Source organism: Lagopus muta, chromosome 2, assembly GCF_023343835.1.
Source record: "Lagopus muta isolate bLagMut1 chromosome 2, bLagMut1 primary, whole genome shotgun sequence".
Lineage (NCBI taxonomy): Eukaryota > Metazoa > Chordata > Aves > Galliformes > Phasianidae > Lagopus > Lagopus muta.
Genome location: NC_064434.1, coordinates 93,899,037 through 93,916,389, shown reverse-complemented (window position 1 = coordinate 93,916,389; position 17,353 = coordinate 93,899,037). Strand labels below are relative to the sequence as shown.

The 17,353-nt window shown below is 49.1% G+C and overlaps 1 protein-coding gene across 8 annotated transcripts in view; it reads left to right on the top strand.

Annotated features, from left to right (window-relative positions):
• Positions 1–17,147, top strand: part of SLC8A1 (solute carrier family 8 member A1) — a 99,977-nt gene extending 82,830 nt beyond the window's left edge. For 3 of the 8 annotated variants that reach the window (XM_048937730.1, XM_048937732.1, XM_048937731.1), the window contains exons 3-11: positions 810–916; positions 3,262–3,282; positions 3,937–3,954; positions 4,064–4,078; positions 4,404–4,472; positions 5,264–5,394; positions 6,146–6,245; positions 8,247–8,522; positions 10,199–17,147. In XM_048937730.1, coding sequence (XP_048793687.1) covers positions 810–916; positions 3,262–3,282; positions 3,937–3,954; positions 4,064–4,078; positions 4,404–4,472; positions 5,264–5,394; positions 6,146–6,245; positions 8,247–8,522; positions 10,199–10,575 — 1,114 coding nt within the window. In that variant the 3' untranslated portion in view covers positions 10,576–17,147. Of the gene's footprint in view, positions 1–809; positions 917–1,198; positions 1,303–3,261; positions 3,283–3,936; positions 3,955–4,063; positions 4,079–4,403; positions 4,473–5,263; positions 5,395–6,145; positions 6,246–8,246; positions 8,523–10,198 lie in introns of all 8 variants that reach the window. The other 5 variants (XM_048937734.1, XM_048937735.1, XM_048937737.1 and 2 more) reach the window with 5 other exon arrangements.
• Positions 17,148–17,353: the final 206 nt, after the last annotated feature.

Below are 17,353 nucleotides of genomic sequence, written 5' to 3'. Positions count from 1 at the left end.
TGTTAATTCTGTCAGGTCCTCTGATAGCTTGGCTGAGAGCATTAGGTTTTTAATACGCAATAATTTCCTCTAACTCATCAATGCATAGCAAGATCAGCTGCATGCTTGGTAACCATTTTTCCTACGTACAAAACCTTTGCAGCAATAATTACAAACAGAACAAATTATTACGGATATTCATTCTAAGATACCATTACCCCATACTGTGCTGCACTGTTACACTTTTCACAGCCATTGCTTGCTCTTGAGTAAATGGTTTCATTATAAGCATGAAGGGCAAACTTAATACACTTCTGACTCACAGCGAACAGCACAAGAAATCATCCTGGCTGTTCCACCGAGTGCTTGGCAGTGTTTGCTGTGAAAGAGAGTAAAACGTCACCTCTGCTGCCAAATACCTGTCAGCCAGGCAGAGGGGCTCTGCCTAGCAGGATGCAGCAGATGGGACCGCTGCATCCCCCTTGAACTCGTCCACCAAAGCCCACAAAGCCCAATGGAACAGCCAGTGGTACTGCTGCAGATCAGCTGTGCCGGGGCTGGTTAAATGGGAGTAAGCCATCGAGGGGCTGCTTTGCACCTAGAGTTTTTGAAGGTACCCTGACCCCGTGGACCTCCCTGCTCGTCCTCTTGGCCTCTCAGCCTCTGCCTTTTGCTTTCGGCTGCGCTGCCCCTCCAGCTGTGCTACCAAACCCACTGTTTTCTCTCCGCAGCCTCCTTCTCCTGGCCTTTCCACCCTCCTCCTCTCCCTGTCTCCCTCCTCCCTCTTCCCCCCTTACTCTTGAATCTTTATTTCTTCTTCTCTGTTCCAGCAAAACGATATCAATCAAGGTGATAGATGATGAGGAGTATGAGAAAAACAAGACCTTCTACCTAGAGATCGGGGAGCCCCGGCTGGTGGAGATGAGTGAGAAGAAAGGTGGGGGACGTGCTCCGGGGCTGAGCCCAGCCTGTGTGTCCCTGTCTGGCTCACTCATGCCTAGCACCTGCAACACCGAGCTCACATCCGCAGCGCCTGCGGAAAAGGGCAGGAGCAGAGCCCCCAGAAACCCCCAGGGATGCTCCTGCCCTTCCCCGCCTGCCCCATTGGGATGTGCAGCCGCTTCCCTCCCTCCCCAACCATCTCGGCACCACGGCGGACGTGAACTGCATGCGCGTGCGACGCCAATCATGTGTTTGCCTTTGTCTTGTGTTCCCACAGGAAATTCATTACCCTTAGAATACTTGACCGTGAGGAGTATGAGAAAGAGTGCAGTTTCTTCCTTGTGCTTGGGGACCCGGTGTGGCTACGACGAGGAGTGAAAGGTGTGAGAGTAACACCAGACCAGCTCTCGAGACGCTGCCGTCCGCTTTTCTCTGTGTCTCCCTACTCTCACACTCCTTTCTCCTCGCACTCTGGCTCCCGGCCGTTTTGCCCTCCTTCCTTCGAAGCTTGGCCCCTGCAGCTTTTTACTCTGTTTTCTGTTCTCTTTTGTTTTGGGGGGGACTCTGTCTCGCTGGCAAGGGCTCCCCCTGGTATCCAGGCAGGGGATGATGAGCATCGCCAGCCCCCACAGACATTTTGAGCGTATCGCCCCACCACCCCGCAGCTGCAGCTTCATTCAATTCAGTAGAAAACCAGTAGAATTCAGTAGAAATCAATTCAGCCTCCAGAAGCAAGCAATGCTGCATCATTTTTATCAGAAGATACAAGTAGCCTCTGCTTGAAGTAAAATGCATGGCCAGAGCAGTCTTTTCAGTCTTTTCTACACTGGCACTAGGGTCTGAAAATAGCTCAAAATCACGGCACAAGCAGGTAATGCCGTAAGATGCAATCAATCCAGGAGAAATCAGGTTACACTCAAATAAAGTTTCATGGCTCTGCACTGGATAATAGCTCCTCATAGGAATAATAAAAACAATTTCCTCTTTCATTACATAAAATAAAAACATTTCTCAACCAACTACAAACCTTTCTGAAAAGACACGGCTCACTTCGTTTTCCAAGCTTTCTTTTTTTTTTTTCTTTTTTTCTTTTCTTTTTTTTCTCCCAAGAAATTAACTAAAAATTAACATCAAGGCTAACCCTCCATGCTATTGGTTGCCAAGCAAGAAGCAATTTTAAAACTACTTAAGATAATTAGTTGCCCTACAACAGTCCCTTATGAAAGCCTTTGTAACAAATTGGCAGGAACGGTTGGCCTGCCTGTCTGGTTTCTGGGACGGAAGCTCTCCCTGCAGCAGCCACAGGGCTGGCACATACTACTCTTCAGGACAGAGAGGGTCCCCAGCAGTCCCCATGCTAGGCAGGGAGATGCCACACTATTTCAGCCTAATATCTGGCAGTGATTCCCCTTCCAAGCAGGTGCCATGCAGGTCAGCTTTGCCATCTTCTCTGTCAGGTTTCCAGCTGGTTTTTGTGGCTAGCTGCGTTATGTGAACTGGTAGGAGGAGTCAGGCTAAAAAAAAAATCAGTTTCTCGCTCTCCTGGTCACAAATTGAGGGTAGCTGAGAGATGTTCAGTTTTGTAAACTAGCTAGTTGAAAGGCTAGTCAGGATTTAAAGGGATACTATTTGCTGCTTTGGCCATGCTGTGTTGGGGTTTTTTGTTGAGCCAGATTTTGTGCTTGATTTTACAAGAGGCAGCGAGATGGGGTGAGCAGCGCTCACAACCTGCAGATGGGAGCACTCCTGAAACGCCACCGCTGCGCCATGTAGCCACACTGCGGTCTGTGCCTTGGGAGCCAGAGACCCACTGTGCACCGATGGAGAGCTTTTTTCTTCCATTTCAAAAACCTCAAATGTTGAGTAAGCAGATCCCTGAGCCAGACTTTGCCCCAGACTTTTTTCCTCTCATTCCATATGTTAGAAGCACAGCTGTCAGCAGTAGTTCTTGCTCCCCATAAAGCAGCTGGAAGAGGTCAAAGTCATTACGCACTGCACATGGGACACGTTGTGTCCTCCTCCAAGGCAAAACTGCCCCCGAGACCAATGGAAGATCTTGCACATATGATTCAAAGGGGAAAAATGAATTTTGGGAGTGTGCCTTTTATCTCATACCCACCCCATGTCTGCAGTCATTTTTATTTTAAATCCACAGTCCCATGAAACGTTTCCGTTCCTTTATTTTTAGTGCATCTCTCTCAACACTAATGGTATCCTGCAGTTTTACAGATCTGAAAGCTCTGCCCTGGGATCTGGAGTTTTTCTGTGAATATTCCTTTTGATTTCATTATTCATTTACTTTTCTTCTTCTGTGTTTGTCTCTGTCTGTCTCCTTCACAGCGCTGTTGTTGAATGAGCTTGGTAAGCGCGCATTCCTTTTTCTTTTCCATTTTTCCAGTTTGTCTGCATATTTTCAGAAGACGATTGATTTTGTTTGACATTTTTCCTTGCTCACAACATTCTCTTCTAGGGCGGTCAGCACTATTTAAGTAAGCTCAGGTATCTGATGCCCCATCAGCCTTCGGAATAGAGCCCAAAAGTCATTGTTAATGAGCGGTAACCCACCATGGCAAAGAACATTTTCTGGGAGTGGAGTAGTAACAGGCATAGCAAACCCACCAACAACCCCGGGTCACGAAACTGCACCATGACTAGTCCATAGCCGCCTATGCTGACATGGCAAAAATAGAGTGGGCTGGTGACTTAGGGTCAGCAGAATTGGCCAACCCATCTGGAAGAGGTGATACCTCCTGTTTGGAAGACAGGGAAGGAAGTGAAGCACCCCAAGGCCCCTGGCAGGCTATTTTAGGTGCCAGGGAATTACAAATACTTTGGGGCAGGGTGTCCCCATGCCATCCCCAAGCTAGAAGTAAGGAATCAGCCCCCATCCCCACATGGGGCAGGGAAGGACCTCCATGTCACTGTAGGCTGCAGAGGGCTGCTGTGATGATGCTAACCCTCTCTTTCTCTTTCTCTTTCTCTCTTTCTGTCTCTCTTGTTTTTGGTTTTGTCTAGGTGGCTTCACCATCACAGGTATGGATTTCTGCTTTCCCCCTGTCCCTCCCCCTTCCCTTTCTAATGGCTGTATGCTCATCCTGCTCTTTCCTCTTGGTTTCCTCTTTGCTTTTGTTCCACCCTGGAGGGAAACTCTGGAAGGGTAAGCAGGTGGTGAGGCCACCCTCGCTCACACCGCGTCCCCTCATAGCATACCCAGCCTGCTATGCATGAGGCCCTTGGCAGGACATGATGGTTGGGAAAAGGCCCAGCGGGCCGCAGAGCAGCCCCTCAGTAGCACTGTCAGTGATGCCTGAAGCTATAGCAAGGCTCTGGCCATGAGCAGCTCTCTGCAGGCAGTGGGGCAGCCGGGAGGGAGCCACGCTAACTCCGTTTGCAGTAGAACGTAGAGTTTACTAACAGCACAACATGGGTGTGCACAGGGCGTGCAGTGCCTCCGACTGATCTCCTGTTGATCGCTCTGATAGGCAAACCTGTCTTCAGGAAGGTACAGACTAGAGAGCGTCCTCTTCCTTGCACCGTGGTCACCATCCGAGGTACCCAGGGGTCTAACACAGACTGACTGGTGTGTTTGTTTACTGACCCAGGCAGATTAACCCATTTCTTCAGCAAACCCAGCCCCCCTTGGACCCTGATGGCCTTCTGATCGTCCCCAGGGTGGGCTGGCAGAGAGCAACATGGGGGTCCGCACAGGGACAATGACAGAACGTCCCCTGCCTTGAGGCTGCAAAGATGTCAGCAAAGGTGCAGAGCAGCTCTGTGGCTCTTGCAGTGCTGTCACTGCCAGCTCTCTCACATGTGAGACCAGTCATGCCCTTGGAGATGGCTCCTCACACAGTGCTAGCCCAGCTCTTCCCTCCAACCCCATGCTCTGCAGCTGCCAGGCTGCTCTCCCTCAAGGCCAAGCCCTGCTCAGGAGGGTCTCATGCCCATCTCAGGCCTGGGGTTGCAGGTGGCTCTGTCTGGTTGCAGTGGGGTGATGGAAATGTGCTAATCATAGACCTGAAGGGCTGGGAATTGTAGCAGCTTTAGAGGCAATCTGTTCCCCCAGGCAACCCCATAGGAGAGGCAGCAGTCACCTGGCAATACACAATTCCTCCACCCGAAGGGCAAATTCAACTCTTCCTGAGGTTGGACAAGTTGCAAACCAATTTTGCTAGCATTTCCCAGCAAAACTGCCTTATCTATCGCTCCATGACCTCCTTCTTCTTGCCTGCTCTGTTGCTCATGTTCCCCCCAAAGGCTTCCCGACCACCAGCTGATGGGAAGCCAGCTCCAGGGAGTGGCCATCCGGGCCTGGCTCACAGGCGGGCTCTTTGCTTTACAGAGGAGAACGAAGAGAAGCAGCCACTGACCAGCAAGGAGGAGGAAGAGCGTCGAATTGCAGAGATGGGGCGCCCCGTCCTGGGGGAGCACACCAAGCTTGAAGTCATCATTGAGGAATCCTATGAGTTCAAGGTACTGCTCGCATCTCATGCCCTCATCCTTCATCTCCTCTGGCTTTTGGGTTTGCGCAGCGTTGGCAAACACATGCTAATGGCATAACAGCAAAGCAGGGCAGCTCCTGGCATCACTAGGGCTCAGACAGTCTGTGATCACCATTATACAAGCAAGCTGTTTTCAAATATAACCTTGCTATGACAGCCATGCTTTGCACTCTATTTACATTCAGTCTTGAGTGGTCCCTGGTCGTGGGACCCTGGTTGAGTGCTCCCCCCGGATGTGGGACTCCCATAGCAAAGGGATGATACCCTAAATGCAAGCAGTAATTGTGGCTCTGTGATGAAGCCTTCCCAGGAGCATCTCCTGCCTTCTCCAGCAGCACTGAACTTCTCCTGAGCAGCACGCACAGGCAGTATCTTTCTCAAGTTTCAGTTATTTACGGTTCTTTGAAGAAGCCCAGTAAAAAGTCCTCCCAAGGTGTTACGAACAACGTGAGCTGCAGCATCTCACTGCTATTTGCTGTTAAACCTCCACCAAGACCACTCAAACTCCCACTGTGAGCAGGTTCGAAAGGTCTTTATGAGTGGCAATAAGGGGAATTGCTGATGCTTACATTTGCTTTCACTGCAGGGGCACTTGATGTGAACTTAGCATCTGCTAAGCTTTATCCATAAACATACAGCTGTAAGCACCAGCACTGGTGGGTTTTAGTCCAGCATCTCCAGCCTCATGGCCCTGATTCTCTCTTCTGCATCTCCATTTGCAGAACACGGTGGATAAGCTCATTAAGAAGACAAACTTGGCCTTGGTGGTTGGCACAAACAGCTGGAGAGAGCAGTTTATTGAGGCTATTACTGTCAGCGCGGGTGAGTTTGGTCTGCGGCTCCAGGTGAATTACAGTCAACCTCAGTCATGTCTCAGATTGGCTGTAGCAGTAATATGGATCATAGTGGAGCAAGAGGAGGCAAAACAAGTGGTAGAGTTATTTACAGTGTCTGCATAAATAAGGCAGTTGATTAAACCCTTTAGTGAGATCACCCTGTCTGATGCATGGGAAACCTCCTGCAGTAAGTGTATTTGTTGTGCCCGGCAGAGAAACACCCAGGCTGCTACTGCATGGCAGAAGGGAAAAGTGACTTCAGTGAGAGAGCTTTGGGGTGCAACTGCTGTCTTTAAATTCAGAGTAGCACAGATGGTGCTGGTAGGAAGTGGTACTGCTCCCTGCCCCTGGTGCTCCCTGCAGTGGGGTCTGTGCAAGGGCCAAGGTAACAGGCCTTGAAGACAGCCTCTGCATCCCCCTCTGATGGCCAAAAATTTGCTCTTGATCCCCTGCATTCAGGACAGGAATGCTCCTCCAGCCAGCCGTATTTATGGCTCTGCAACCCAGTACTTCCCCCAGTTCTGTGAAAGGTAGATCTTGTTTCAACAACTGGGGACATTATAACTCAGTGGCTGGATGTTACAGCCCTGGGTTCTGTGTCTGCAAGCTTTAAGGCAAAATCAACCAGCTTAGATTAAAACACAGCGGAAGGCAATCTGAGCCCACCTGGATAATTTGGCTTTGAAAAGGGTGGGGAAACACATTTCCTACCTCGAGCTCTACTATACAGGGCAAACTCTGCGCAGCACAGATTAATTAAAAGTGATGGCTGTACCATTTACCCTTTGCATCTGAAAATGAGGACAGGACATCGTGCAGCAGCTATCCCCTCAAATTGCCATCCCTCTTTTTGTATCGTAGTTATTCTTAGAGCCTCCAGCCAAGAGCTTCCTATTATTTCAGATACAGAATGAACATATCATGCAAGACAATCCTTGCTGCAGGTTTCATAGCTAATATGGTTAAAATAATCTATGCCAGAATCAATTATTTAATTGCATCCCATATTAAAGCAAAGATAATCACTGGTATTCGGATCTCATCTCTGTGACGCATGTAAAGGCTGCAGTTATGTGAAAGCCTCACCACTGTCGTGCCTTGAATATACAGCTACCATCAGTGCTAACAGAATGATTAATAGACATTTAATAAGTGTGGCATAATTTAGTGGAAATGACCCGTCCCTGGCATCTGGGAAAAAGAAGTTTGTCCCTACATTTTTGCTAGGATTTAGCTCCTCAAGCAAAAACATCCTGGAATTGGTGAGCTGAGCTGCCTGGTCACTGCCCAGCCTTGCTCTGTGTTTCGATTCACCTCAGCAGGATTTGGCCAGCAATTCAAAAGAGAGCCGTTATTCCTGCTTAACAAAATGACAGACAGATGTGGATGAGCATTATGACAGCAGCACTCATGTTCATTTTTCAGTCTGCTTTATCATCTCCCTAAAGATCTAGATCCACAGCAGTCTTGCTGCCAAGTAGCTTGGGAAAAGGATTAAAATACCTGCTGCAAAATTACAATGTCAGCACAGTACAGCATATCCTGCCAGTAGCAGCTTTTGTGCAACAAGCAAAAAAAGGCAGGCATAAGCTTCCCAGGCTGAAAAAATTCCCTATATCCACGACAATGCACAGGAATAGGTTATTCATATTAGCCAAAATAATAATACCATGCTCCTGATTTGCTACCGCTTCTGCCATGGTGAGTGCAATGTTTTAAAGCCAACGAACACATGATTTTCCATCAAGTTATTCTAGAGAAACCATGTTTACAGGTTGGTCTTGAACTGCAAAAGTACTTTGAAGCCAAGCGATATGTGTGCAGTGTTGCCCCCCCAGCAGGGTGCTGAGTAGGACTTTTCCCAGACTGGTCATTGCTTTATTATCTTTCCCCAATAGCTCCTTTGTCATGGTATGTGGGGTTAATTGACGCCTACAAATCAGCCTTCCCCCAACATGGGTGAGTCTAAGCAGGTGTTTCTCTCCAGGGGAAGATGACGATGATGATGAATGTGGGGAGGAGAAGCTGCCCTCCTGCTTTGATTACGTGATGCACTTTCTGACCGTCTTCTGGAAGGTCCTTTTTGCCTTCGTGCCCCCAACAGACTACTGGAACGGCTGGGCCTGCTTCGTTGTCTCCATCCTCATGATTGGCATCCTGACAGCATTCATTGGTGACCTGGCGTCCCACTTCGGCTGCACCATCGGCTTGAAGGACTCCGTCACTGCAGTTGTGTTTGTGGCACTGGGGACATCAGTGCCAGGTAAGGACAACAGCAGAGTTTGTTGGAAAGATCCATCTCCGCCCAGTCTGGTCCGGGGTTTGGGTTGGGAAAGCCAGCGAGGTCCTCAGCTGTGTTCTGCAGGACCAGTGAGGGGCAATTGGAGATGTACATGGGAGTTGTTTTTCAGTCTCAGATGAGACAGGAGGATAAACCAAGATGTGATTTCACTCCTCTGGAAATACTTTCAAGGTCTTCCCACTTGCAAAGGCTGTGAAGCCTCTATTTCTTTCAATAGCCTCCATAGCACTGGCTCTCAGAGTGGGAAATCAGTCTTTTATTAAAATGCTGCCAGTGTTGACCATCGTGCACTTTTTTTGGAATGTCTGCTCCTTTGACATTCTCTCCCAGGTGAAATAGGTGCTTGCTTGCGCTACACAGTACAGGCATTTCTGCATGGGATTCAGATTGATCAAGATGAGGCCACTGAGCCAAGGGGAGCTGCTAGAAATGCCTTTTGTAAAAGCTGTAGAAGGCCCTGTGTGCACACATGTTCAGAGACATGTCTCTGATCACTTGGTCAGGTTATCCAGCTTCAGAAGACAGCAGAGACTGAGGACTGACCTGGGAGATATAAAAGATGAGTTTCTATTGCCATATACCACTGTGCTGACCAGACACAGTCTGGTTCCCGGAGAAGGGGCTGTAACTCTCCTGCTTCAGTCTCACCAGTCCTAGACTTCCAGTGATCAACACTTAAGTGCTCAGAGATCTTGAAACTGACCTAGCACTATCAAAGCCCAAAAGGGAATCAAAAGAACCAAAAGGAAGAGCAGATTTGGGCAAGGAAAGGAAAGAAGCAATTTATAGTCTTCTGGCACTAGTGCTACGTGTGAGTTTTGCAGGGCTGTCTCATAGCCTCAACATACAAAATCTCCCCTCTGTTTTTGTTGACAAAAGTTGGCATTTCGGGAAACAAGGGAAAGCGAGAAATTCTTTTTAGGATGTATTTGGCTTCTTGTTTGAATTAGCAGATGCTCACAGATGGTGCAGTGCTAACTGGGCTCCTGGGTTTGCATGTAAAACCAGCACTTCCCTATGGAACATCATGCTGGTCTACTGGACATGAAGTCTGCAGTGTAAGAGGCCAGTCAGGTTTATTACAGATCTTTTGCTGTTGGAGCTGGTGAAACAGCAAATGTGCACACATCTGCATGGCTTTTAGTCCCTGCTAAAGGGGTGAAAGATGAGCTCTTGATTACCAAAATGTTAGGCTCTGCACAAGGCTCTGGAATTTAGTGAGGGAAAAGGCATTGGAGAGAAATCATTAAAGCAAACACAGAAATGCAAATACAAACATCAGCAGACCTGATGGATAGAGACAAACCATTGTGGCTCCCACAAAGCTCTTCCAACCAAGTCAGCCTGTCAGCGCATGTGGGCCGGAGGCCGATATGCAGTGGTACTGGGAAGGGCTGCCTTAGCTTGAAGCACCATGGGGCATCTGAGGATCATACTGGGGGAGGTGCCCCATATTTCTGGAATTAGAGTTTTCCTTCCTGCGAATTTCTGGACCCTGACTGTCCTTCCTTGAGAACACTTGTAGACAAGTCTGTATCCTTAACCAGTGCTTTGTGGCATCTGTCCCCAAGATACCCTCCACTAGCTCTCCCTACCTGTCTGTTGCCTGAGGGTTTCTCTCCACCTTCCCTTTGCAGACACATTTGCCAGTAAAGTAGCAGCAACGCAGGACCAGTATGCAGACGCCTCCATTGGGAACGTCACCGGGAGCAATGCTGTGAACGTTTTCTTGGGCATCGGAGTGGCCTGGTCCATCGCGGCCATCTACCACGCAGCACATGGACAATCCTTTGAAGTCTCACCCGGCACTCTGGCCTTCTCCGTCACTCTCTTCACTATTTTTGCTTTCATCAGTGTGGGCGTGCTGCTCTACCGGAGGAGACCCGAAATTGGAGGTGAGCTAGGTGGGCCGCGGACTTCCAAGCTGCTCACATCCTCACTCTTTATCCTCCTCTGGCTCTTGTACATATTCTTCTCATCTCTGGAAGCCTACTGCCACATAAAAGGCTTCTAAAGGAACAATCAGAGATAGTAAATATATGTATATCTATATGTATCTATATAGAGCAATATATAGGTATAGATATAGATATAATGCTGTGTATAATGAACAGAGAAAGAATAAAAGAGATTTGCCATGTTCACACACCTGCTGATGGAAAGCAGCTTTGGAGAGTCCTATGAACTAGGCAGGACCCCAAAGTTGGCTGGACCCCTCCTCAGGGGTCCCTTCTTTGCAACTCTACCAGTGAGAGCAGCCAGCAGCCCCTGAGCCCTTTCCCATTGCTCCCACTGACTCCGGGAGGATGGATGCGAAGGCAACTGGGCGAGTCGGCACAGGGAAGGCCGATGGCTGGCTAGAAGTGGACACAGTGGGCAAGGAAAGGAGAGCAAGGGTCCCGACCTCCGACCATCCTCCGTCTGCCTTCGCCACTTGGGAACATCTCCTCCGGCCCTATTGGAAAGAAGCGAGAGACCAGACTGAAGACAAGGGGAAATTGGGAGCCTCCTAAGGATAGAACACAACCATTTTCATCATTTGATTTATTTTTTTTTCATTTTGACGTATGTATAATTAGCATTCCTCCCTTTCTTCCTGCTCCATTTTCCCCTTTCCCCATGTTCTCTGTGCTTTGGGGACGCAGCCACATGTCTGGTGTCCTGAGCTGAGGTCCCACCTCATCCCTCCCTGGGCATGCTGTCATGGTACTAGTAACATTTGCATGAACAAAACGACCCCTACCTGTATATAACATCCTATAGTGATAGTCCTTCCAGCTGTGTGGGTTGAGCATTGCTGATATAAGTGTTTTCTTTTCACCAGGTTTTATTTATTATAGTTAGTGTAGTTTCTCTCATAGGTTTGGGTTTTTTGTTGTTGTTGTTGTTCTTTGGTTGTTTGTTTCCTCTTCACAGGGAGTGACAGGAGGGAAAGCTTTCCCCACTCCCTGTTCAGTACATGTGTCCCCAAGAAGCAAAAACAGCCACACGGACATAGGTTTTCTGTGTCCTTGGAGGCCAAGTGGCAGCCCTCGTTTCAGGACATGTCCTTGGGGCTGCTCCTTCCCCACAGCCATTTGGAATAATTCAGCACAAGGGCTGTAAGGAGTTCTCCTCATGTGCTACATTGGGGCACAGCTCTGGCACAGAGGTGAGGGGCTGGTGAGCAGGGTGACAGGGAGGAGGCAGAGCAAGGGATGTGTCTGGCACATGCTCCTTCTGAAACCAATGGAAGGGGCACAACAGGGCCACTTCAGGATGCCCGCAGAGTCTGGGAGATGTCCCCTACCTGCGCTTCCCACCAGCCATACCAGTGGCCCAGACAGGCAAACCCCTCATGTGCATCCACTGGTGAGCTCCTCCAACCTGGCTGGAATGCACCTCTGCACCATAACCCTTGGGCTGGGGTATTTGTATCTGTTGTGAACAATCTGCAGGAACTTCAGTGAACCTGTTGTAAGAGTTTCTCCAGGAGTCTGAAGATCTTTTTTCCTTGTCGATCCTCTTCTCACTTTTGAAGGGTTATTGTGGTTTTCTTTTTGTTGTTTTTTTTTGTTTGTTTGTTTTAAGGGAAGAATTGAACACAGATGCAGGTTGTTCAGGTGTGTGATTACCTTTATGTACAATGACTTCATTTTCATTTGTTTGCCTTCGTTGATTTTTCATTGTGTGTATTGCCCACCACTATAGGCAGTGATCCACTAATTGTGATGATCCTTATCAATGGTACACAATGCACAGACAAATAAAGTTTGCAATGATTCCTCATGGACCCAGTAGTGCTCCTGCATATTCTCTATGGAGAACCCTCCCCTTCCCCCTTGTTGTCTTCCTGTACGTGGCACCCACCTCTTATTTCTTCATCGCTTTGCCTTTGTTGTGTTTCTGCTGCCAACAAGGGCCCCCACGTGCCCGCTCCTGCCCCATGGGTGAGGATCAAACACTATCACTGAGCCTGGCTCTCCTAACCAAAAATCCAAGGCTGCTTTGTGTCACCCGATCTGCCCACAAGCACTCGGCATCCCCCAGGACGAGCACAGGTTGAGCATCAGCAGCATTAAGCCGAGCACAGTCTCTCACATCCACATGCTTTCCCTGGGCCCTGAACTATATGAGCAGAGCAGCTCTCCTGACCCAGTAATTACATCTCCGGAAAGGTGATGCTGGTGTTTCACTCTCATCATCCTTCGCTTCTCTGCCATGAACTGCACTCACTGAAGTAATTAACAAGTCAAATGGGACTTGTGCAGCGGCCTGCTTTAAGAGGCAGTAAATAACTGTTCTGCTCAAAGAGCCTTCCAGCGGGGATGATGGAGCACTGCTTGCTCAGGACACGGCCTAAATCACGCAGTTAACGCCAGCCTTGTTTATGCTATTACTCTGCCAGCCGCATGCTTTTGGCATCCTTAACGAGCTCGTGCAAAGCATGATGCCTCTCTGCCCTGCAAACCGCACTCCTCGAGACACACAGGCTCCGGATGCCTCCAGTTTTGGGGGAGATTTTCTCCCTATGTTTTTCACTTCCTACAAGGACAAGAGGGCAGGGGAGGGCTGGAGACCCTTTCTGGTAGACACATGCCTCAACTATGCCAAGCAACTGGATGTGGTCTGTGAATTCAGTGTGCTATTTATTTTTGCTGCGTGCCAGGAGGAGAGGGCTGGAGCATGTGTGTTATTGTTAGGGTTATTTTTAAACGCTTGGGTATGAAGCAAGAGCGGCAGTACTGGGGGCTATGTGTGTGCCTGCGGAGGAGGATCGGACACCTTACCAGCCCAAAAGTGCCGGTGTGCCGGTGTGCCAGAGGGAGAGAGAAGAGGAAAAGCTTCATGCTGGAGGGAATAATTCTGGGAGAAGCCTTTGCAGGATTTTTCCACAGGCTTTGGCACCTGCGCCCATCCCAGGCAGCACATTTGCAGAGCACCAGGAGCCTCCCCAGCTTCTCAAGATGCCCAACCACACACACAGGCACAGCTGCGGGAAAGCCTGTTTATCTTGTAAAAGCTCGACTTGTGCAGGAAAGCATCCAGAGGCCTCTGTATTCTTGCAAAATGCGCCGAGGGACAATAAATACAGCCAGATTCCTCACCTTTTAAGGACTTGAGACTTCCCTCTTTTGGAAGCGGAGGTGCCAAGCTCGTCACCAGCCCTGGCATGAAGGAGTGGGAATGCTGCTGACACAGACGCTGCTAGCTGGATGTCTGGCATGGGGACAGGGGCAGCACCGCTATGTCCCTCCACTGCTGGAAACCCCAACCTGAATGCTGTGACTGTCAGCTGGATGCACCTGATGGCTGGGACACAGTGACAGCGATGCTCCCCAGCATCTTGGACGTGAGGCCAGGCAAGCAATGGCCACTGTGCATGTTTCCAGGTGGCAGTGAAGAAGGCGGGCACACCGAGCCCTTCCTGATTGCTTTTACTGTCGCTCCCTCAGGGGGTGTTGGAAGTTCCAATGTTTCTGCTGAATTTCCACGTCCTCACGGCCCATACATGCTGTTGTTCCCCACCTGAGCATGTCAGAGCAAACTGAACACTGTAACTGGGGGGTCGAGGTCCACTTCACCTCTTTCAGATCAAAAAAGCGCCTGTTCTCAGCACTAAATGTTCTAAAAAACCCACCGGCTCCACATTACAGTGGGCAGAGCTCAATCAAGGCCCAGTCCTGCTGCGTGGTGATAGCATGAGGTTGAGACAATGTCCTTGCTGGGAGACGTCCAGCTGCAGCAACTTCTGGTATTGACCCAGCCTTAGAGCTCCTGGACCCTCACAGGACATGGGGGACACTCACAGGGCCCTCCCTTGGCCTCTCTGCAGAGGCTGGATTTATTTCCTCTCTTTTATGCCCAAATCAAAGCCTGTTCCAGGCCAGTCTGAGGGTAAAACCAGCTTTCATAGACTGCTGGCTCTGTGGTGGTCTGGTCTTGCTGAGCAGTGAGAGCTGCCCTGAGCAAAAAGACAAGCCAGCACCTCCCATATCCTCACCTATCTGTTCCACGTGGCTTCCCTCTCCTTCCCAAGTCAATGTGTATTTGTTCCCCAACGGCCACCCTCGTCACAAGGCTCCTCCAGCTCCTGCCCTGCACAGAGCACTAAGCCCATGGTGCCTCATGGCAGGAGGCTGGGCTCTGCTGATAACCTGGACCTTCAGGCTTCCCAAGGAGGCCACAGCTCAGCAGCATGGCCAGATGGGACTTCTTGCAGACTGAGAGAAGATAGCGGGGAGCCCTCCTCCGAGCTCCATCCTGACACTGGGACAAACAGCCAGATGATGGTAAAGCCACCTCAGAAGCAGAGCTCTTGCAGCCTCATCGGAGGCTTCCATCAGCGAGGCAGAACCTCACTGGGGCAGGAGGGAGAGCCCAGCAGCACTGCTCAGCCCTCCGAGCCCCAGTGGGCGCACCATGCCGGGCAGCCCCCAGCTCAAGCCTCTCCATCTCTTCTCTCGCGCGGTTCCTTGTCGGCTCACACGATGCAGCTACACTATTTGAAAAGCCATACTATTTGTTGGTACGACTCTTTTTGGACTGTTGATTTATATATATTTGTTGATAAAAGAGGTCATCTTGGGAGACGCTCATAGTCTACTGGGGAACAATCACCCAGTGCTGTATATTCTGTACATGCTGTATAAACAAAGCAAAGTATTTAAGCCTAAATGTTTGCGGGGTGAGGGGAGGCCAGCCACCGGACAACCTGGCATCCCTTGGGGTGACTGTGGACATGGGGACGGGACCTGGCCCAAAAATGGGGCAGTGCACCCGGAGATGCGAGGCCACATCCAAAGCCATGGTGACGCCACACATCCCGTCCCCACCGAAGGCTGACCGTCCCACACATGGCCATAGAGCCACCCTGTGCTTTCTGTGTCGTTTGAAACCATCAGAGATAGTCGTGGCAGCCTCGAGAAATTGTGCTGAACTCATCTATTTTTATATCTGTGGTGTTTCCCAGTTCATAGAGAGTAGTGAACAAGTACCCCTATAGCTGAAAGTGACATGTTCAAAATAAACATACGACTGCGGAAATTATTTGTAATAATAATTTATTTGAAATATTCTGCCAAAGATAGCTCTCTTAATGGTCTGTAAGCGTCGTTTCTCTCTCTTTGCTCTGAATGTCATTGTGAAAGCACCTTTCTCCCTGCTCTCTTGGGAAGACTTGCTTTTATTTTGGTATATATATAAGGGCAACAAAAAAGACCCATGTTTTGGATTTTTGTTTTTTTCCTTTTTAACCAGAGCCGTATGTAGAGGAACAGAGGGACACAGGGAGGCACAGGGAGACGTAGGATGACTTCTTACCATTCGGGTGATGGATGGGACACAGCAGAGGGGAGGAGATGTGGGCAAGTGCCCCCTCCACAGTTTGAGCACCTGTGGGATGAGCTGGGCCCCCTAAACCACCCCCGAGGGATCACGCTCATATGGCCCTGCAGCTCCATCTGCAATGCCACAAGTCAGAGCCGGGCCTGGTGGGTGTGAGGTTAACCAGGGGTGAAGCTGCCCAGATCCGTCTGCTCTGAAATTAGAGATTTCTTTATTTTGTTGGGAAAACAAAAACAAAAACAAAACAAGAGTCTTATTATCCTTCCTCAGAGTTTCTGCTCGAAAGAGCTTTTTAATGCTAGAAAATCACCTCCCATCATCGTCTGCGATCCTTACAGTTGTTGCACCAGGAACTCGTCCTTATCTGTACCCATCAGACCCCACCTTACCTTACCCCACCATATGTATGGCAGAGGGGTTGGGTTGGATGGGTCGCCGGGTTGGGTGGTTTGTTTTTTGCTTCTGAGCAGAGTCATAAAACTTCTTGATGGTAAAAAGCCAGAGATTGGTGACAAAGGAATGGGTCGGGATCGGCTCCTCATGCACTTGTAGTGGAGAGGAGGCAGCAGTGTGAGGTGCAGGGGGTGAAGCAGGGATGTGGGGTGTGTGGGATGGAGCCCCCGGCGGCGTCTGCAACCGTGGCATCATGGGGATGGGCAGCAGCTGGGAGAAGAACTGGGTTTCTGATCACTGTGCATTTTGTTAATTAGGGAATTCAAATAGTTTTATTTTTACCAAAAAAAAAAAAAAAAAAAAAAAAAAAAAAGCCAACAAACAGATAATCTTTATTCCGGTAAAGACAACTGTTGACTTGAGATATATATATATATATATATATATATACATATAAAGCATATATATATATGTTATTTGAATGGTTTATATGCTACATAACATGGAAACGTTGCGAGGTGTGTCATCCCAATGTATAAAATAAATGACTTTTCCCTGCATGCTGCCTGGGTATGTTGTGACTTGAATTAAGAATTGCCTTATCCAGAGGTTGTATGTTACCCACCTGGGGAATGGCCTGGCACTGTCCATCACATCACACGTGTATTGGTGCTGTGTTGTGTCCAGTTCCAACAAGCTGTCTGTCACCTGTGTGCTTTGTGGAAGAGCTTTATCTTGTTAAACCCGTGCTATGTAAACCTTTCATTGCCTGAAGTAGCCCAGAGTTGTACAAATCAGTGTCTTCAGCCGTTTTCCTAATTTTATCACATTTCCTAACACAAAATATAGATGTTTGTAAATTCTTCATTCATTTTGTCTATCTCTATGTTTTCTAAACTGGCAAAGAGCTGCCCCCAAACGACCACCCCTGCTCATGGCTGCTGTACCCAGTGGCTCCCTGCAGCTGGAACTGGGGATGGATGGAACTGAGGATGGCTCAAACTGGGGACCGATGGAACTGGGGATGTGGAAGTGGGGAAGGATGCTGATCACTGCGATCCTTCCCAGCTCAG